This window comes from Ambystoma mexicanum, chromosome 9 (assembly GCF_040938575.1).
Source record: "Ambystoma mexicanum isolate Mex_15411 chromosome 9, UKY_AmexF1_1, whole genome shotgun sequence".
NCBI classification, from domain to species: Eukaryota; Metazoa; Chordata; class Amphibia; order Caudata; family Ambystomatidae; genus Ambystoma; species Ambystoma mexicanum.
Window position 1 is genome coordinate 992,642,911 of NC_090931.1, and position 23,382 is coordinate 992,666,292.

The 23,382-nt window shown below is 43.8% G+C and overlaps 1 protein-coding gene across 1 annotated transcript in view; it reads right to left on the reverse strand.

Annotated features, from left to right (window-relative positions):
• Positions 1 to 23,382, reverse strand: part of LOC138488874 (dynein axonemal heavy chain 11-like) — a 2,478,284-nt gene that overhangs the window by 473,296 nt on the left and 1,981,606 nt on the right. Inside the window, exon 40 of the mRNA XM_069616234.1 lies at positions 10,225 to 10,429. Within this exon, the coding sequence (XP_069472335.1) occupies positions 10,225 to 10,429 (205 nt within the window). The remainder of the gene's footprint in view (positions 1 to 10,224; positions 10,430 to 23,382) is intronic.

Here is a 23,382-nt window from a genome sequence, read left to right on the forward strand (position 1 = left end):
TGACATATGAACAACCACAACCTGATGACCTACATTCAGATGTACTGAAGTGCACTTTCATATCACTGCTTCAACAAACAGATGCTTTCAGTATTAGGTCTACATTGTCTCTCCATCAATAGGAGAGCCTCAAGAGATCATTCACCTTTCTTACCTGCATGTTACTTCCCTGTAAATTATGGTACTCATTGATGATGTATTTAGATGTGAAATTGACCATGGATGTCCTGCAGTCCTATTTTTCTATGCATTGGTATATTCTGGTCATTGATCACGGTCTCCTGATTTGATTATCTTGCCACATTGGGCCAAACTCAGGAGTTTGGAATTGTTTTTTGCGGCTCCTGTTGTTTTAATTTTTTGTGGTTCACCTTTTGAGAGCTCTGCAGACCACCACTGGTTATGATATGATATGATATGATATGGCATTTGTAACGCGCCTATACATAAGTGTTTCAAGTAGAAGCATGAGGTATAAAGGTCCTCTTAACTTGTGCAAGCAATGATAATGTGGGATGAATAGTTGTAGTGTGAATGGTCTGATGGGTGCTTCTGTGGTTCCGCTCAATATCCTGGCTGTAGGCAGCGGCCCAGAGGTGTGGCCAAGCCATCACGATAGGGACACATGGTGACTTGAGCATGGATTGCTGTAAAGGTCAAAACTGCCAAAGTGGAATACAGGAAATCCAGAGCTGGCCCCAGAGAAGGGATATTACACCACACCACATCACTTGAGCTGCCTTAGACCCCAGCAGAAGACAGGTGTACAGGTGATGCAAAGGAAGGAAACAGGGGACATCTTGAACGAGTCTAGAGAGGGTGAATGACATGCACCTGAAAGTCCACAACCAATGCTTCTGATAAAGCATTAACACTTTGTCCGCAGTTCTCGAAGAACTGTAGAAAATGGGAGGAATAGGAAGAAAAGATAACCAAAAGAGAGAGCCATTCCTGGAGAGCAGTTTAGAGCAGCTTAGAGTGAACCTATACATGGTGTCTCAGCACAGATAGGGAATGTGTTCAAACAAGTGTTCAAAATGAAGGTTGCTATGTGAGCTGTCTTTCGCCAAACTCAGTGCATGCATCTAGGGTAGAGAAAGATCAAACTGAGTAAAAGCACAAGAGGGGGAGGGGTTTACCGGAAAGAAGGCCGTAACGAGAGGGATACAGAAGGAGGAAGGCCCAGCAACTCTGGTCGTATAGACGATGGTAAGAAGGTAGAAGCATAGTAAACATTGCTTGTTATTTTCTACCCTCCCATTGCAATAATGTCTGTCGAATGCAGATGACACAAGACAAGATTGCTTTGACTAGGAAGAGTGATGCGGGCAAAGATCGAGACATTTGTCAGTTGTGCTAAGAGGATGTTGGTACAGAAAATACAATTAGCAACCAAACTTAAACATAGCACAGGAAGCTTGACTGGGAACCTGCTGCTGTACAATTCTGCAATTCACTGTGAAAGAAATCCATAATTATTTGTTTGCGTAGTGACTTGGAACACAGAGGAAAGACAGTTTCACAAAGGAAAGGGGTGCACTCTGGATACTGACAGGAGGGTAGTTGGTAAAGTAATCAGTCTTATTGGGAGAAGGACCAGGGGGGCCAGAACCATAATGTACCTCGTGCTGAAGAAGTTCTTGGTGCACGACAGCGTCGAGGCGGCTCCAGGGCACTTCACAGCCCATGAGACAGAGTTAGTGGTGGGAGACAGCTGCAGATACCAGGTGGCAGGCAATACGGCAAGCGAGGCTGGACGGATGTCTGCAGGCTGTCCAGCACAGCAACTTGGGGCCAAGAATCGTTGTCTATGTGCTGGTTGGCAGGTCTGGAATGCTGGTCGAGGCATCTCGGATGGCTCTGGTGACTGCTGCGTGACAACAGTCAGCAGTGCAGCTGGATGTGGTTCGAGGGCTCAAATGCATCGAAATTGTTCTTAAAAAGATGGGCGCTGGATGATGCTTGTGTTGCACTCCTCTTAGCTTGTTCGCAGGGCTCGTGTCCTTTCAAGGTGGACAGCCCAAAGCTCAGGAGGGTGTTAGCAGACAACGGCCGTGCCCTTTGTCCAGAGACTCTCCGGCACTTCCACCCTAGGAAGCTTGCTGTAAGAACTTAGCAGGGCACGCTGTGTACTGGCTGGGTACTGGTTCTGGAGCTGCTGGAAAGGTCCTCTGAGTCTGGTATCTCGTTCTGTTTCCTGGGATGTGTTTAGGGGAGGGGCCATGCTTCCCTCTTGGAACCCATAGCCTTCCTTCACTGGTGAAGACTGTACCTTCAGCTTGGGTGCAAATGAGTTCTTTCTTCTTACTCCTTGAAAAGTCTTCAGATGATCTGATCAGTGAGGGGCCCAGCCCTCTTTTAAAGGCAAATGGGTCCCACTGATTGGTGCAGGCTAAACCACCTCAATGAACCAATCCTGGGTCCCTACCAACAATCTTCAGTGATACTTCAGGTCAGAATCAGACAGCTTGGCAACAGACAGGGGAAGGATGACAACATATGATATGATAGGATGGTTTACTTATATAGCTACTTCTATGTCCCAATTATTTTCCTGTCTGCTGTGCATCAAAGTGTCTCCCTAAGTAACTGAGCCTTATGTGGCACTTGGTCACAACATGGGCCTCCTTTGAAGTAGGGGGTTGCAGGCAGACATTTATCTCCTACAATTCACATACTTCCCTGCTCTGAAAGTTGTGGTTCCAGACAGGACATTCACTGCCCTATCATACCAAGGAGGGGTGTTAGTACCAAGTTGACACATTGCATTACAAACAGGTGGTGGTCTCTGATCTCCATTGTCTCATTGCACCCAGGCCTTCCCTGAGGCCTGCGTATTAACATTCCTCAGTGTTCACCACCACCAGAAAGGTGTAACAATGGAGATGCAAATCCAAGAGGCCTTGAAATGCTAATCAGGCTGGTCAGGGCCAGAGGCTTTTGATGTACCCACAGCTGTAAGGTGTCAGCTACACATGACAGGGGAGGGTGGCACTGGTAAGCTGTGTCCTCCTAGAGTACACGACTATTTTTCTGCTGTGCGGTGATCATGGAAAATATACGCGGAATGGCACCACATGTTTTATGGAGGTTGATCTCCCATCATGCATTCTTTTAAATAAACAAAAAATCAAATAGCCGAGGCAAGAACACTCTTCCTGTGCGGATGGTCGAATTCCTCACTGGGATACACCTCTGGAACCCCAGCACTTGCTCTGCCTCCCCACTACTTCTCCTTCCCCACTCTCCCCTCCATTCCCGAGTCTGCCTACCCTCCTCGCTGCTACATTTCCCTACACTCACCTTCTCGATCCAGCTCTGATTGCCTGACTTGTGCCCCAATGCTCATGGCACTCTGCAGAAAGGCCATTTCGCACTTGATTATGTGCAGTGCCATTTTTCTGCAATGTACAATGAGGGGCAAAAAATGAGAACCGTGCTTTAAGAATAGAATGAATGGCAGCGACAGAGCCACAATTAAAAAACCTACCCTTCATTCAGCTGTAAGACCCATGCACCTGTCTGCCCATCATCCTATTGTCTAGTAATAGGAATAAAAAAAAACGATTCTCTTGAGACAGGTAACATAACAGTTTTACAACCTGATGCAAAACAAGGAAACATCGGAGCAAGCAGCATTTCTGATCGCATGCCTACTTAAGTTTGGCATGTGTACTCTCTTCCTGACCTTGGCAACATTAAAAAGTAATTCCAGGATGCCATTTGAGTGTTCATTTCCCCATCACTTGGAATATAGTGGAAGGTGTTCATTGATAGCAGCATCATTTGCCTGACTGCTCATGAACACCTGTCCTGACTAGAGCAAGAGATTATTCAGTGTCACTCTTTGACACTTCGCCATGAACGCGCTTGTTAACTCAGCCTTTTTAGAGGGGATTGTCCTTGGCTTATTGAGACATGAAATCATCGCGCTGCTAGTGAAAATGTCCTTCAAGTCCTCTTGATGTATCTCAAACTCTCTGCAGCTTATGACACGCTAGACCTAAGTAGACTACTGAAAAGACTGAGTGAATGGCCAAAGATGTCTGGAACATTCTTAGATTACTCCTATTACTTCCCCCAAACCTAATTCGGAATGTACTCATTGAGTCGATGGCATCACCCACAAAGAAGCTTCCATCGTGGAAGTTCCATACAAAGTCCCATAGTCAACATCCTTCTCACCACTGCTTTATAACATCTAAATGCAGTCTATTGGCAGATGTTTTAGAGCAGCAGCCTATAAAACTCAAAATGTGTGCTGAGACTATGCCCAATTTTACAAAGTATAGTTCTCAAGATTTCCGTGGCCATACGTGAGGACGACATCCAGTTCTGTTTTTTTCTGTTTGGATTCTGTAGTCATTTTCTTTCTCATTTGTAATTTAGGAAAACTACAAATCCCAGAATTTCAAGCAAAAACAGAACTGGGTGACCTTCTCACACATGGCCATGGGAAACTTTAGATCTCTACATGCGACTGGGAAGTGACCAGAGCAGTGAAGTAAATAACCCCAACTGCTGAGATCAGATCATATATTCCAGAATGGCACTAAAACAACGATCCATGTACTGGAGAGGCAGGCCATGGAAAGTTGACTTCCATTTGAGCCTGACAGAGCAAGGGAAGGAATTACTTCTTCCCCCTTTGTACTGTCATTCCATCCTCCTTGTCAGAGGCGTAGCTAGGATATTCTTACAAGTGGGGCCTGAAGCTAATGTCACTGGATACACCTCAGTGACATTAACATCTGAGTGGGTATTTATAGACTTTGGGTGGGCCTTGCCTGCTCAGGCCCTAACCTGTCTATACCTCTGCCCCTTGTGCTGTAATTCCTCCTCCCATGCACTGTCATTTCTTACACCTTGTGCTGTCATTCCTTTCCCCTTGAGCTGCCATTCCCTCTTGCGCTGTCATTCCTTTCCCCCTTGCACTGTCATTTCTTTCCCCATGCTTGACCCTTGATACAGCATGAAACGTAATCATTATTATGTGGAGAGACTGGGCTACATTCAGTGTAGACCAGTCTAGCCACATAAATACACTTATTGTGTTCATGAATGCATACATACAGACAGATTACATACAATTGAAAGAACACTACCTCTTTGCACCCTCAACATATATCACCATAGTGGACTGGATGGCCCTCCTGTGACAAATAGGATTTTACCCTGCAGAAGTACAAGGATGAGAGGAGGCTAAAATGCCCACTCAGCCCTCACACTGCCACAAGCCAACAGCCAACACAATCATAAAGGTAAAAAAAAGGCACAGTTAAGAGGTTTACCTCCTTCTCCTTTTCTGGTAACGTGTACAGAGGGAAGGGTATGCTCTCAAGAGGGGTATGAATGTGATTCAGTAGTGACCCAAGCAGCAAAGCATAACAGTCCAAAATAAATGGAATGTCAAATCAAGTTTCTATAAAAATAGATATACTTTATTAAAACACACCATCTGCAAAATAACTAAAATAAAAAAAAACCTACTCAAAACTCACCCCACGAGGCAAGAACAGGGAATAGGCATAGATAGCACAATGCAAACTTCAGAGTAATGACTCAGGGTTGTAAGGTAAGTAAAAACCACAATGTTCTTTAAAAAGGATATGTTTCTTGGATGCAACAAGGGAATTAGTGACCTACCCTGTCACTAGGACCCAGTACTGGACCAATGGGGCAGTACCTTTTTGCAGTTCTTGGCAGTTCAACAGCATTGAATCCGACTTCCAGCAGTGGTGTAAGTAGATTGGGCTCTGTTCGAGTACATTGGACCGTGTCGGCCCTAGCAGTAAGCAGGCATTGAGCAGGTTCAAATGCAGTATTTCTGTGCGGTTCAAAGGTGCCTTTCAGTGACACAGTTCAAGACGCTCACTAGAATCAGTTTGAGGTCGAAACGGGTCAAGTCGGGTTGTATCCACTGGGAAGATTCAGTCGATGAGTGATTCTCCAGTGGTTCGAATCACCGAGCGGCAATTGTCGAAACTGTGATCATGTTGCTCTGATATGTGATTTGACGAAGTGGCAGTTCGAGGGCAAGTTGAGCCGTGGCATTATCACTGGATTGAGTCGACAAGTTACTGTATAGCGGTTTGAGTTGGGTCCTGGTGTTGAGCGGTTGATTCAAGCCTAGCAACGGACTGGCTTAACAAAGGCCACGATGCAGCATTGAGCAGGCTCGAGATGCATGCACTGTACATCCAAGGTTCAGATGTGTGCCAAAAAGCAGCACCAGTAGGATCCCTCTACGTTGAATGCATCTCGATGTAAGTTCTACTGGCGTTTACGTGGCAGAAAGGGGAGGCTTAGATGGTGTGCCAGATGCTGTGAGACCCATTTCAGGGGCTTGAAGACAGGAGGAGTCCTTTCAGGGTCTGCTCTCTCAGCCCTGGGAGATTCTGGTGCAGACTGTCATTTACTGGTCCAAAGCAAGTCACCCCAATGCACCCTGGGAGTGGATTGGGGGCAGAGCTCTCCTATGCCTTTGACTGCTCCTTCTTCACCTCAGAGGTTGAGGACTTTGGAAAGTACAACATTCCCAAAAGAGATCAAATGAATCCTTCTCAGGTGTTTGTTCCAGAGTGAATCAATGGAAGTGGTGTGGGACCCCTTCTTTTAAAGGTAAAGTTCCACAAGGGATTGGACTAAAGCTAGCCTGTTTTATGGGGTCTAATCCCTTTCTTGAAAGAAGCAGACTTTACCTTTCTGACATCACACACAAAGTTCTTTGTTCTAGAGGAAGTGGAGGGGACAGGAAGGTGAGGCAGAGAGAAGCAAGTTGGTGGAAAACTCCCTTAACTGTAGAGAGGTCTCCCTGTCTACACTAAACATGCCCTTTCACAATAGGATCAAAGGCCTTTACATATGCAGCACCCTGGTGTGAGACCAAGCCTTTTGTTAATGGGTGTGCCATTTAATTCCTGTTCCCAGGTCAGTTTTCTGTGGAGTAGCTTTCCCTGGGAAAGGGTGTTACGTGCCCTTACCAAGTAACTAAGAAGCCATCCCCCCAAGCTACATCCCCGCCAGTAGGGCACGTTCCAACCTTTAAGCGGAGAAAACACATAAACCTTCCACAGCTGAACTGTGTCTATAGGGTTGTCATTGCAGTTGTCAAAGGGGCAACTGTGACCTCTGAACTTGTTCTGTACCACTGGTAGAGCAGGCACTGCCGATCAGGGCACTGATGCAGGAGGGCACATGTACATAGTATGCTTTTGGTGTGGAGCTTAGAAAGGGGAATCTGATCAGCAGCTTTCCCTTTCAGACATGTAAAACCTGCATTCTTTTATTCAATTCATAAAAATTAAAAAAGCCAGGGCTTCTACACCCTTTCCAATTCCATGTGTTAATCTGTCACACCTCCACTCTGCATTGTGGACACACTGACTGAGAGAGCATTGCCAGTTGTCATGTCAAGCAGACACCATGTTCCAAAACCCCATCTCTTTCTATTTTCTCAGTAGCACTGCTGTGAGCGTTATGGTGGTAGGTTGCCTCTCCCCTCACCCCACAGGAACCAAAGAAGGAGAACAAATAAAAGTTGGCAGAGAAAATGCTGTATCCCTCTGCAGTGATGTCACAGCAGTTCTTTATGAATTTCATAATCCTCTGGCACGATATCACAGAAAGACGAGATAGTATTCAGAAAGGAAATTAGTTGCTGATGGCTTTCAACATACATAGGGGGTCATTATGAGGTTGGCGGTGGGGGTTTAACAGGGCCGGTAGAGCTGCCGGCCCTATTGAACCCCTACCGCCGCATTACGAGGTTTGCTCGCAGGACCCGCAAAGGGCGCCTGGTAAAGCGGGTCCTGCTAGTAGACCAGGGAGCTAACAACGTTGTTAGCTCCCTCCCCATTCCCATTGAGTTCTATGGGGGCTCGAATGAGAATGGGGATGTACTGGGTCCGGGTTCCTCGAATGAGGAATTACCTGGTCCTCCAAGGTTGGAATGGTCCGGTAATTCCTTATTTAAGGAACCTGGACCCAGTACCCGGTAAGGGGGTAACTTTGCCGCAAATTGTGGCATGGTTACCTCCAAGGTCGTAATGATCCCCATAGTCTTAGTGCAGGCCGTTTCCCCATCGAGATCTTGCTTATCAAGGTCCACAAGAAATCAATCCCTAGTGTGAGCTTTGTGTCTGCAGAATGAACTAGCGACAGCTTTATCCAGGTGTAACTGTGTTTTCACCTGAAACAAACTCATAATTGACATCTGTGTAACTTACAAATGATTAAAAAGAAGAAAAGTGCATCTCTCAGTGTCTAGTTTCTGGTGAAGCCCAAATCCATATATTAACCACAACTAAGTTACCGCCCAGTCTATGTTTCTTCCCAGGGGAATGTCTCTGATTATAAGAGGGAGTGTAATGCAAATGCTGGAGAACGCCCAACAAATATAGGTTTTTAAAACAATAACGAGGATGAAAATAGCGAATTTTTGGTAAAAAGTTTAGATTTGCTGCACCTTTTTACACAATAAATAGATTGGGGTTGGTTAGGGCATGAAAAAAAGGTGGGGTCCCCTCGCATTAAAAAAAAAAAATGCAAAAACCCAGATTTTTTTTTTTAAATCGACCAAAACAAAATTGTTTTTTTCGTACTCGTTTTTTGTTTTTTTACAGCTTTTCGATGTAGAACCGTGTTCCCACCCAGTAAAAACTTGCATGAGAATTCACAAACATTTTCCAATGTATTCATTACAATTATAGCCACACCGATTTTACACCTGGATTGTTTTGTTGAAAGTGGTGCAATAAGTGTTGGAAGCTGCACGAGACGTTTTGCCTTTGTTGGTATGAGTCTGTGCATACACTGATTGCTTATCGCACGTGGTTCTTTGCGAGCACTGGGCCTCATTACACGGATGGCGGTAAGGGTTTACCGGTACCGGTACTTTACCGGTAGCGGTAAATCCTTACCACGAGGTCCCTTTGCGGGTTGGGGAATTTAACGCCTGCTTTTTGCAGGCGTTAAAAACCAACCCGCAAAGGGACCAGTGGAGCTAATTACGGTACCGCAATTTGCGGTACCGTAATTACTGCTTTCCCCATTCCCATAGAGCCCTATGGGGCAAAAATGGGAATGGGGAAGGGCAATGGTGGAAGGGGGAATTACCGCCCCGCCAACCTTGGAATAGGGCGGTAATTCCCCTTTCCACCAAGGCGGTGCCGGTATTTTACCGGCATGAACCATGGCGCTAATAGCGCCATGGTTCACCGCCATCCGTGTAATGAGGCCCACTGTGTGCAGACAGTATTTCAGACCTCGTGTAAATGCAGCGCATGCTTGGATTAGGTGTGAAATACCTTCCTGAATCTGCATTCATCCTTACCCAAATTAAAGCGAACTGAATTGAAAAACGCATCGGGGCATTGGTTAGAGCAAGCCTTATTGCGAACACAGAAGGGCACGGCATTTTATGATTAGGAAAAGCTTTGCAATCAAAACGAAACAACACCACCTGCAGCAAATGAAAATTGATGATGAATATACTGGAAAAATATATACTGTGACAATGTATACAACACTTTTCTAATGAACTACATTGGTGTTGAAGCCATTTGACTATGCTGTAACATATCTGATGTATGCGGGAATTCATACTGTTACTTTATTATGGACGCCATGTGCCAATGCTACAGGAATGACCAATGCTATTAATGTCTGGTGTGTTAGGGTGTTATGTAAACATGAACTCATAATGTCAGGACTGGCCCTATTTCTATAGATGGCTAACAGTAGCTAAAACAAAGGGTGGCACACTTCCAGATCATGTTTGCAGAATAAGACATAGGGCCTCATTACAAGGTTGGAGTTAGCTATAGCTTTTAGCGCCATGGCTACCCCCATGCCGCATACGGGGTCCGGGTTCCCTGAATGGGGAAATACGGGGCAATTCCAACCTTGGAGGGCCTGGTATTTCCCCATTCAGGGGACCCAGACCCGGTACTTCCCCATTCCCATTTGAGTCCCCATAGGGCTCAATGGGGATGGGGAACATGCTAACAACGTGTTAGCATGCTGGCCCTTTAGCGGCTCCCACTAAGGGCGCCTGAAAAAAACAGCTGCCCTTCGCGGGACCCGCTAACGGACCTCGTAATGCGGCGGTAAGAGGTTAACGGCACCAGCACCATTACCGGCGCTGTTAACCCCTTACCGCCAACCTCGGAATGAGGCCCATAGGCTTAAAATCAACTGACTGCTGGCGGTGGCAGTCCTCACCTTGAAGTGCTCCAGGTCAGGCCTTTCCAAGTTCACAACATCTGCTAAGAGCTGGTCCTCTAGGCCATCGCGCGTGACGGTGAAATTGATTAACGTCGTCTGGGCCTGGATCTCCGGCTTGTAATGTGGGTTTGCAAGTTTGGTGTGCAGGATCAATCGAAATTCCCGGTGAAACTTACACTCCTTATCCCCGACTCTTATATATCTGAAAGAGAGTGTAAACAGTGTGAGCTCTAGCTTAACAGCTTGGGACAGCATACAAATAAAAGTATATTTAGGAACAAATATTCTGACAGAAACCTTTATCCACCTTGCTTAGCAGTAAGTTACACAAATTGGCTTGATTTTCAAGATTTATAGCAGAACATGTATCGGATGCCAGCGCTGGGCCTGGAATTCTGAATTTAAAAGAAACCATAATACGCACTATGGTCATTTTCTGAGCCTCCACACACCGTGAAATCAGCGATTGGATGAAAGGCGCTGCAGGGGAGCACGCAAAGAGAGATACTTTTGAAAGCTGAGCTGGTGCACACAACTGGATCAATACCCAGCAGGAGGAGAGCTCAAGCACAGCTGCAATCTGGTGTGTGTACATGAAGGCACATGTACCAGAGGTGTCAAGCATACAGTTGAGGGGGAAAGGTTTATCTTGAAAAAAAATAGCTACAATCCTGTCTGTGCGCGGAGCCAGGCAGTTGATCAGCCAGTCCGTCAATACTCATTAAGAAAGGTCTCCCGGCATCTTCATCCCCTTTCCTCCTGTTAGAGGGATAACGATCGCAGAGTATTAGACACTTTCCAGTTGTGATATTTGCTGGAGACGTTTCTTGAATCATTTTACAACACCTAACATTTGGGATGTGCAAAATGTAAATTCCGCCTGCCGAGTATAGCAAAGTTCACAACTTGGCCAGCATCTGAAGCTGCAGTTCAGTTAGAACTTGCAAGATGATATTCCCAGTGCTTTAAGTGGGCCGGGGCCTGCCGGGGCTGGGCCCTGCCAGTCTCCAAAAAGTGAGGCTGAGCCGGGACCCTGCAGGGGCCCTCCAGTCCCACCACTTGACGGTGGGTCATTGTCCCGCCACGGCCGTAGTCGCGGCTGGAGATGAGCCCACCGTCATCAAGTCAGGCAGCTTTTACTGACAGAAGAAGAGGGCAGGCACAGTTTCGCTCAAACTAGTTTGCATGAAGCTCTGGCTGGCTGACACTTTTGTTATTCACAGCTCAGGAAATGCACAACGTCCCCACCCACCATTAACACCCTTTTGTCTCCACTGCCTGTGGTGCCTTTTACAGCATAGGGCTGAGAGTAACAGGCACAACAGGAGTGGAGACAAAAGGGTGTTAATGTTTGACCCATTAACCCCATGACGGGACAGCCATTGTGGGCTCCATTATCATTGAAGACAGCAGAGTTCAGACAAAAAGGAATAAAGAGTATAGAATCCATCAGGCATGGTATCTGCCTTGGCAGAGAGATCTAATAATGTCCGTGTTACAGTCCCATAGCTTTCTGGACATTGGGTTTCACCAAAGGGAAAGGGTTAATTACTGCTTATGTTATAGCATTGCTTGTTTTTCTATAATTTCAATAACATTGTATAACACTTTCAAATGTGAACGATGGCACTGCATTTGAGGCAAAATCGTTTCTCTTAATTTGTTAACACAGGCGCAGGAAAATTCGGGATGAAAAGGGAATTTGCACCTTTTTTCCACGATCTCTATGTAACATGGCTGTTGCAATATGCAATGAGCCGAAGAGATGTTTAATCAGTAGCAAACCTCCAGCTTGGTGAATGCACTTTATAAAATCAATAAAAATTACTATTTCTCATTTCGTTCTCATGTTTCTGATAAGTTATCGACAAGCAGCAGTTTGAGTGCCATTTGCAAAAGGCCAATGTACTGAATGGACTGATTGTTTACTATCTGTCTCAACGTTTGACAAAAGCCTATACATACACAAAGTCCAATCTGTGATTTAGGACAACTTCTCAAACAGGTAAAAGCTGAACTTCGGGGCACTGCCTATTGAAATGTACAGTTCTACATCAACAAACCACAGGGAGACTCCGGCCCAATTCTGAGGTGCATGCAAAAATAGGTAAGTGTTGATCCATGGAGGAGCCAGTGCTTTAAGTGGGCCGGGGCCTGACGGGGCTGGGCCCCGGCAGTCTCCAAAAAGTGAGGCTGAGCCAAGGCCCTGCCGGTGGCCTCCAGTCAAGTCATTGGTAAGCCCCCTTCCCCGAATGCAAGGACTGCTTGTATTTTATATTAAAAGCAGTTAACTGTGTCTCTTTTTAAAAAGCCTCACCCTCAACAGTGCAATTAAATGATTTGCACAGGACCACACGTTTTGGTTGTACCAGCAGTGTTGCAGTATGCGCTTAGTTATGCAGACGAGACCCCCCTGTTCATTTTTAGATGCTCTTTTTTCGGCCACGCCTTCAAGTTGTAGGTCACGCCTATAAGGCAAGCCACACCCCCAAATGAGGGCCGCTTCTCAATTTCGTACCCCAATTAAAGCACTGGATATTCCCTTTGAGCCAAGTCACACATACCACAGCCTCCCCACACACTTCTAGCCTCATGGCATTTCCATGTTTTTTGACCTGCAAATAGCTTTTTACAGTGTTTCATTTTCCCATATCCTTGGCTATAGTCGCGAATATCTCTCGCATCGAGAGAAAAACAAGATGTCGGTCATTTCATTTCTGAAAACCATGATCCTGCAATGCACCATGGGAGATATCTCTATTTTTTGGGGGAAGGGGCCACAACCTTCTCCGTCAATGATTTAAATAACTACTGTACAAAATAACCCCAAACCAAGCAAAGCGTTCTTCGTGCCCAAGTTGTTTCAGACCTGGTCCAAATCCGTCCAGCGGTTTACGCTGTACGCTTTGGCAAAAATTCACCTTTTTTGTCTATGGTAAAATGAATGGGAAGAAGCCCGCACTTTTGGAAAAAAAGATCTTTTTGACTCTTAATAACTTTTTTTATATTTTAACAAATATTTACGATACTTTACAGTATGGGGCTCACAGACGTTTAATCACTTTTGGAATTTCTGTCAAATCCGTTACTTGAATCAAAAGTTATTAACAATAAAATTTTGAGGGGTTCCTATGTGTCTCTGACTCACCTCTACTATAGGGTGGCTTTTGCCGCCCTATAACATAGATACATATATATTTATATCATTTTTATTCTGGAAAGAGGAGCGCTCCCAAACTCCAATATGCTGGTACCCTATGATCATTGGTATCCAGCTTAGAAATTAATATCCTCTATTTGGCATGACATGGTCCTGTCATTAATTTTATTCTGTTAGCTTCTTTTTCACAGGTAAGGGACATTGTGCAGACGCCGTACCATATTGACAAAGGTGTTTTCTAACTGCTGAATACAGTTTTGCTTTCTATAATAACTAAGTGTACCAGAGTTGGAATTTTTGATTCAAATACTGCCCATTTTATATACAATCCAAAATGTTTTATGTTGCAGTAAAGGTTTCCAAGAGAAAGCATTCATGGTCACTAGAGTATTAAAACACTGTTTTATCAAAATGAAGCAATAATGCTGCAATACAGAGTTACACATATATTACATTGTCAATAACGTTGCAAAACACAGTTATCAATATATTGTATTGGCAGTATTGATGAATGTGTGTTTAGTCTATATGCTGTCAACAGTGAAAGAACAAGTTTAATATAAATTCTGGGGTTGAGCTATCAAATCGTCCATAATGGGTGATGGGGCGCTGATCCGTTACCCATTCTTGATGACCCAAGATGGCCCAGTGAAAACCCTGAGTATTCCCTCAGCTGCAATAAACAGCTGAGGAAGCACTTCTGGGCTGGCTTTAACTGTCAAAGGGAAATGTGGTTTCCTTTTCACATTTTTAGTATCCAAGTGTGCATGTCCATTGGGCCATGCAAGGTCGAGAGTGTTTTGCTTGCACAGCTTTAGAGTGCCCATTGTGGATGCAGGATAGGGTTCTGTCGGGACAAATGTGCACAGGGGGCATTCCTGCACCTCCCCATACTTTCAGAGGCCCAGGGACAGTGTGATGGAACCTGGAAGATTTTACTGGTTCCTGTTTCATGCTTGGTGTCAGCTGGGGAGTAGTCATGGGAGCCTGAGGCTGAGAGTAGTCTGGACCAGGGTCACATTTAAGAAATAAATGTATGTTTATATGCACAGGTTTTTGTATGTAAGTGTGTGTGTAAATGAGACACTGTCTGTTGTGTGGATGTACCTGTGAATGACGTTGTACAGTGTATGGGTGCATGGGTGAATTAGAAAGTGCATGAATGCTGTATTGGTTTGTGTTATTTTATGGTAATGTAATTATTGAGCCCACGTTCACCGAGGTATTATGGCGCTAAGAAAAAGAGAAACGAAGGAACAGTAGCAGATTTATTGAAATAGGTAGGTTTTTAACAATGTCCTGAAAGCCAGATGATTAAAAGACTGTTTCAAGGCCAGAGGGAGATCATTCCACAGTCAAGGGGCAATGAATGAAAAGGCTCTACCTCCAAACTGGGCACGGCAAAAAGGAGAGACAACAAGGAGACCAGCAGAAACTGAAGGCAGCTGCCGAGTTGGGATGTGGCGTATGAACTTGGAACAAAGATATTCGGCCCCCTGATCATGCAACGCCCGGTGTTCCAGACAGAGGGACTTAAAAATGATACACTGGAATATCGGCACCCAATGTAGGGACCGTAGCACAGGTGAAAAGGGGAGCCTGTTGCTACTCTAGCAGCCATATTCTGAAGACGCTGCAATCTCTGAATTAGCACTTTAGGCTGAGCCAGATAAATCGAGTTGCAGTAGTCTAAACGACTGAGTAGCAAGGCTGTGACCACAGGTGGGCGAAGGTGAACTGGAATAAAAGGAAGCACCTTCTTAAGTATTTTTAGATGGAAGTGGCCCACCTGGCAAACTGCAGCCACTTGAGCCTCCATAGAGAGTGAGGAGGAAATAACTACACCAAGGTTCTTGAGCTTGGCAGGTGGAACTGGAAGAGGGCCCAGAGAGGAAGGCCAGAAGGAGGACACCCAAAGTGAAGGATCAGGTGGGGAACCAACCACCAGTACCTCCGTCTTGTCCCCTTTCAACTTCAGCCAATTGTAGCTCATCCATGCCCCCACAGCAGTCAGGCACTGATTCAGGCACAACGACATCTCAGTCTGATAGTGATCTAACCGTATCAGGATCTGAGTTTTGTTGGCATATGAATAGCACCGGATGCCGAAGGAGCGGATGAGACATACAAGAGGCCAGATGTAGATATTAAAGAGGATAGCCAACACGGCAGATCCCTGAGGGACACCCCAAGTTTTCTACAATGGAACATGGGTCCACTTGATGAGTGTCCCTACATGGTTATAATGACCTGCATTGGTGCACCCTGTCTGGTCATATGTTTGTATTATGAAATGCTATTTTTCACTGGGCATCAAGGGTAAATCCAACATGGTGAGTGTTCTTACCTGATGAAGCCAGTATGGACTTATTTCCATAATGTGGGATGGCATTTTTTAATGGGGATCAAGGGTAAAGCCCACACGATGAGTGTTCCTACTTGGATACACTGAACTACATTGGTGAAATCAATGTGGACATGTTTTCTTACTGTGCATTGACATTCTTTATCAGCAAAGCCAAGAGTATGGTCGTTTATGGTAATATTGGCATATATTGGTGCAGCCAGCATGGACATGCTTTTATGTTGGCATATATTGTGGAAAAAGACATCATGAAAATGCATTGGAAAATTCTCCTGTTCACTGTTTGTGACTTGCATCTATTCAATAGTTTCATGTTACCCTACCCGACCAATTGCAAACTGCAGAGTGCACCATTTTAACCCATTATTTTAAAATGTTCTCAACTGAGACCTCCGCACCTCTGCAACCCCACTTGGTTGGTTCAGGCTTGGTCTCTAGCTTTGATGCTCATGCATATTTGTGGGAAACCTTTACACCCCTCAAATTCACCAGCCACCACTGCTGGTGGTGTCAGGATAGTGAGGTGAAAATGGATAGATAATACTAGGAGCTCAGCAGCCAATAGTAATGTATGGTAAAATGTGGAAGAGGCCAATCCAAAGTGGCTTTAAAAAAGACTGAGCTGCACTGTTTTGGTGTGAATTAGTATGATATCAGCTGCAGGTGATTACAAAAATCAGAGTCAACTGTTAAGAGCACTGGTGCGGCTATGAGCACAGGAAGCCTTCGGAGTGGGAGGTAAAAACAGAAATCAAAGTATATTTTGATGCATGTGCCTAGGAACTTGTAGTGTAGTAGTAGCAATAGGAGGGACTGAGTTGGACACCATCTTGAATTGATGCACTGTCAAAGATGGCTTACTGTATACTCAGAGTCTCAGGTTCAAGGGTGTTTAATTTAAGATCTCTCAGGGCCTAAGGCCATCCCTCTCTCTCTCATCTAGAAACATAGCATCTCCCTAGCCCAGGTATCCTTAACTCCAGGTTAGCAGATACCGGATATTGATCCCTTCCGTCTATGATCTAATTTATGCTAAGGGTAAATATAAAGAGAGCAACAGGAAGCAGCAAGGTTTGAGTTGTTCGGGTGAGGACAGAGGAGTTAGGGAGGAGGTGGCAGACCAAGAGACCAGCAGAAGGAAGGATGGTGAATTGAAGGGAGGCATTTAATAGAAATGGTGAGGTATTGGTTGGTTAAAGCAAGTGGGACTGTGTGGCAAGTGTGTGTGCATGAGTGGTGAGTGAGATAGTTAATGGAGTGTAGGGGATGAGTGGGAAGTGATTGTGAGAGTGAAAGGAGGGTGACTGTTATGATGGCCTGCACATTCCCAATTACACATAGGTTCTGGAGCCAGATCAAACCAGACTCAATAACAAAAATAGAAGTAAAAGGCAAAACCCAGCTTTATTATCATCCAGATAAAGCATGACAGCATTCAACCATACGACCATACATATCTTTACACTCTAGATTCATTCTAGACTAATAGACTCTAGACTAATACAAACAATGGATTAAATACTCAAAATATGTCATTGCTGACATCACAACATAATCTCAAAACCTACGGGGACTATGGATTGGCTACATATAGACTCTATAAGTGTAAAATATTTCATTAGGTTATGACAATCTGATGGCTCCTCCTGAGACCACCTCTAAATTGATAACCGTAAAAAGACATCATCTCTACAATAATCTATTGGTTGGCATAATACGTGATGGGTGGCCTAACATCAGGGGTTTTGATTGGTTAGCTCACTACCGACCAACCTTGGACAATTGACAGGAGCCAGACAGGAGTAGGGGGAGAGAGGTCCATGGACTGCTTTCCTTTCAATTAAAGAAGATACCATCCCTCAGTTCTTAACTATGAGCCAGGGTGAGCACTTTGTATTTGACCTTGTGTGGCATCTTATGTCTAGGGATACATGTAAGTAGTAAGGCAGGTGTCTTATCTGTGCTTGTTGCGAATGAACAGACAGTATTCTTCAGTTATGGCTCACGTGTAATGAGACCATGTTTGGAATTATTTCACCCTGCATTTATCAGGATTTTAGCTAATATTGGTGCAAGTGTTATGTTTTTTTTTACCACTGAGAAGACTCTTGAGTCATTCTTCATAGGGTCTTTTAACCTTTGATTGTCTTGTGCCTGTCTTACAAAGGCTGGTTGTACTTTCATAAAACCTTAATTAATCCAGAAGTATCCTTCTTGAGTCCTGGAAATTGCTATCTCGTGCATTCATTGCAATGTTCTGGCCCTCCCTTAATTCACAGTAACCTTAGCTTGGGCTTGGGCTGCTAGCTACTGTCTGAGCTCTGCACAGATCTGTATTTTGTATTTCGTTATTTCAGCATTTTGAGTTCTCATGTAGTCTTCAGGACTTTCATTTATTTAGAGGCATGTTGTGGTTTCCATTTTGGAAAAGATGGCTGCCCATTACTATTGTGTTTGTATGTTAGTGAGCTATATTCGAGTGTTGTTTGTGTTGCATACGGCTTATACATTGCCTATGTTAGTATTCTTCATTTCTTATGGATGCCATGTTAATATTCTTCTTGTATAAATGCATGTGTTACCTAGTGTTCGTGTTCTTCATGTTGAGTGCATATTTGCTGCATGCCAAATTCATGCACATGTATGGTTACAGCGTTGGTTTGGTTTTACTCGTGCCATCTTCAGCTTTAGATTGTATCCATCTTCTGCTGTACCTGCCTGGCATAAGGGCAGCACAGATATCCTAATGAGTTCCCTTTCCTCCCCAGTGCAACATTGAGCTGGGGGAGGGGCAGAAGCTATGGAGGATTTATTCATCTGCCGCTAAACATTCCCCCCATCTGGTTGAGTCCTCAACCACAATCTCCCTTCTGCACTCCCTCACGTAGGACTCTTTGGGTATTCATATCTTAGTCACCCCCCTCAAGCAGTCTGTATGTCTTGTATGTTCGTCCATACTTCAGGTCATATAGCAGCATTCCCCCATTGGAATCACAATATAGCCAGTGCTCAGTGTAATTGTGAGGGTCCTGAGGACAAATACATTTTGATCCTGGAGGGGAAATCAGACTTTCCATTGCCTGGGCATGAGTGAGGTTGTCTGTTTGGGTATACTCATGTATGTGAGTGTCCACATGTATTACTATCTTCATTACTTCATTACTATCTTTATGCATACTGCCTTTTTGGCTGTCTTTTTACATTGGCTTATAACAATTCTTCGAACACAGAACCCAAACAGTACTAGTACTAAAATGGTCAGTATTTTGAATGTGTTAGCCAACCGGGAGGGTATCCACGAGAACAGGTAATTGAACCAGTCATCATCAGCAATATTGTCTACCTCTTCCACCATTCTTGTGTGTATTTCTGTTAGGGTGACTATGGCCCCTCTGAGGGTTGCATTCATCTCATTGTGGATGGGTCTGTACGTGCAGCAAGAAGGCCCAATATTTGTGCGCATGCCCCCCTCAATGGCTGTTATTATATCGATAATGTACCTGTTCAGGAGTCTCATGAGTCTTATAGTCCTCAACTCTTCTCTTATGGCATTAAAGCATTTTACTGTTGTGTTTATTGTTGACAATGGCTGCCAGTGGGTTATATTAAAAATATTTATGTAATTTAAGGAAGTTTTTGCCAAAGACTCATATGATTGCGACCTAACTGATTTACATGTTGCCACATTACCAGAGGGGTGTGGTAGAAATCCAGTATTTGCGCACCAATATCGATTGCCACTGGCATGCTTAGAGTCATTGCAGAGATAATTAAAAACTTGGAGTCTAGGAGAATTATCAGACCCATTCATAGTACCTCCAACACTCCCATTTTGGGTGTATTAAAGCCAAATGGTCAATAGCGTCTGTGCACAGACCTGAGGGAATTAAATAAAAGAGTGCCAGTGTCTAGATGGCCGCTGCCATTCATTGATCAATGCCTTGCTCAGGTGCATGGGTCAAAGGTATTTATCACATTATATCTTACATCTGGGTACTGGTGTGTGCCATTGGCAGAACACAATCAGAAGTTATTTGCATTTTCATTAACGCAATACGCTTGGTCCAGAACACCATTTGGGTATGTAAATAGTGGGATCGAATTTGGCATATTTTTAAGAAAAGCTATGCCAGATGCAGCGGAAAGAGGGACGATAGTTTATGTAGATGATGTCCTGTTAAAAAATGAAAACTTAAAAAGTCATTTTGATGAAATTAGACATGTACTTGACCAATTGCAAAAGGCAGGTGCCAAAGTATCTTTACAGAAATCCAAATGGTGCAAGAAAAAGGTGAATTTCTTAGGCCATGAAGTAACTGAACACAGGTTAAATCCACAATAGAAAAAGGTGGAGGCCATACAGAAGTTGAAGCATCCTAGAAACATGGAAGGTTTAAAAAGTCTATTTCGAATGACAGGATATAACAGGAAATGTATTGAAAATGATGCTGAAATCACTCAACCATTGACTAAACTTTTGAAGCTGAATACACCCTGGAAATGGGAAAAGGAGCAGTCTAAGCCAGTTGCTAAATTGAAGGAATGTCTCATGAAGGCACCATGCTTGGCCTATCCCATAAAGAATAAAGATTTTTTCATAGAAATATGATTCACCAAGCAGTGTATGTCGGCAGTGTTATCTCAAAAACATGATTTGAACCATAAAACCTTTGTTTCTGCAAGTAAGGCATTTTCTCAGGCTGAAATTAAATTCAGTGAATGTGAAAAGGCTCTTCTGACCACTGTATGGGCATTGCAACATTTGTGTCCCATTGTCCAAGGGGAGAAGGTGATCATTGAGATAAGTCATCAACCATTGCAGTTTTTCCATAGTAAAAGGATTAGGTCAGGCAATCTAGCACAGTCAATTACTTCATGGACATTGGCATTGTAGGGCTTTCCTGTAGAAGTGAGATATGGCCAGAATAAAAAGAGCACGATTGCTCAAGGGTTGGCAGATCTACATGACTGTGCAGCTGAATGTGTATCAGATGAGGTAGAGGTGGAGTCCAGTTTGCAGGAGTTTGAACAATCACAACACAAAGCTTTTGATGAAAATACATGCAAGGAATTGCCAATTGTGTAGGTCGATGGATGTGCTTTTCACATGGAAAATGACAGCCACAAACAGTGGGTGTCAGGGATAGGAAATGTATGGTTGAGATGTGAGGACATTCCTAGTATAAGAATGCAAGAAGGCTAGGAGTAGCGAGTAGAAGAGTTATCAGCCATTTATAAAGCAATGACTACTGCAGTTCATAACAAATTCAGTGAAATTGTCCTGGTGACTGATTCTGATTATTCACGAAATAGCTTTGTAGAATATTTGCCTGGCTGGAAAGCAAGAGGCATGCTCACATATAACAAAAAGCCCCTCAAACATGGGACAATGATTCAAGCTATAGACAAATTAGTGTCAGAGAATGATTTAACAGTATACTGGAGGAAAATTCGTGGACATTTGAAAACACGAGGAGAGGATAAGGAGGGAAATGATAGAGCGGATCAATTGGCCAAGATTGGGGCTGTTATGGGAAATTGTTGCCCATTGAACACTTAATTGGTGAAATACAAATAGATGCAGTTACACACTCTAGAGCTCCAAAAGAAGTTGAATAACCTGTAGTGCAATGGAGTTATGATACACCAGATCAGGATCTGATGAAGGCACAAAAGGATGACCCTGTATTGGGGGTCTATTACAATCATTTGATGGACCCCGAACAAAATCCTTTAACTGAAAATGATTGTGCAGGAAAAGAAGAGTTGAGAGTGTTATTGAAGAACAAAAAATTAATTAAACTACAGGATGGTCTGATGATCAGGGAATCCATACCAGGGCAGATACAGTGGGTGATACCTCTTTCATTCAGAGGGCTAATGTTACACCATGCACATGATGCGATAACTGCAGGACACAGAGGTTCACAAAAAACTTTAGAGATACTGAAAGATTATGCTTACTGGTCACACATGTCCCAAGATGTGGAATTATATACCAGGAGGTGTCTGGTATGTGCACAATTTAAACCTGCTTCACCAATGCATAGAGCTCCATTAATGAAAAGAGGTTTAACTCTTCTATGGTCAGATGTGCAAATCGACTATGTAGGGCCTGTAAAGAGATCGAGTAGAGGAAACCGTTATCTTTTGACGGTGGTATGTTTAATGTTGAAATAGGTAGAATGTATTCCTGCACCAGATTGTAGTGCGCAAACAGCAGCTACATTGCTGGTAAATCATATATTTTCAAGGTTTGGGCTACCACAAAGAATAGAGTCAGACAGAGGAAGTCATTTCACAAGTACCTTAATGAGCAAGGTGTGGCAGATATTGGGGTAAAAAGGAAGTTGCACATCGCATATCGGCCCGCTTCTTCTGGGAATGTTGAACTTTGCAATAGATCTGTAGTGGAAAGACTAAAGAAGTTTGTAGCAGAGGCAGGTTCTAGTTGGGATTTGCGATTACCTTTAGTATTGATGGCCATCAGGTCGACTCCTGCTAAAGCGACAGGTATCAGTCTTCATGAGGTGTTGACAGGAAGGAAAATGGTACTGCCACAACAGTTATTATACAGGACGCATGAGCAAACACTTGTGAGTGCATCTACAGTTCACGAGTATGTGGAAGAACTGAGAAAGCATTTACAACATTCATTTGCATTTGTGCAGCAAAGTCCTACTATGATAAAAAGACATCTGTGAAAGAGAATAAATTGGTGATCGGGTATATAAGTTTCATTTTGGGAAAGGTAAACTTAAAAACTCTACATTTCTTGTTGCATGGCAAGGGCCCTTTGAAATAATAGATAAAGTGTCCCCGGTAGTCTATAAAAAATTGAAGACAGAGGGTGAAATGGTGACAGAACAGTTTGTCCATGCTAACCAAATTAAGCCATGTCATCCAAAGCATGAAATCAGTAGAATTGAGCAGGTAGAGACAAGTTAAGTGTACTGACTACATGGAAATGAAAGATGCCGTTGGCTATTTCATAATGCATGTAACCTAATGACAAGGTGGTATATGTCTCACGCTATGAGGAAGCAGATATATTGTTTAGTATGGAGATAAATGCAAATGAAAGTACCACATTTGGAGAAAAAAGTGTGGTAATGTGCATTGATGGAAGGTGCTGAATCAGGTTAACTTACTATGGTATAGTGTGGTAAAGGATTTTGCATGAAAATTGTTGTGATGTATAATAATGTGAGGTGTAAATACTGTTGTTTTTCTCTAATGTGATTAATTGCAGGTATTCGAAAGTAAAGGATCATAATGTTTCGGGCCACATTTTTGATTTTGGCAAGGTACTAGAAAGGGTAAAATTGGTATAGTGCTATGTACTTAATCTGTTCCTTTTCTATTTGATTTAGACACGATTAACTGTCACCTTGGCAGGGGTCAGAGGTCAGAGGACCGGAGGACGTGAGAGATGATGGATTCCTGGAGTCCACGGGAGGAAGTCCCAGGAAAGCCCCGGATGGGGACGAAGACAAAGTTTGCAAGAAGGAGGACAATGACAATGACAATAGCGTCTGCAACGTGGATGATTAGCATGCTGATCATGGTGGGTCTTAAAGCCACGGAAGCACAAGTCATCATTAAACCCGGACCAGCATCTGGTATTGCA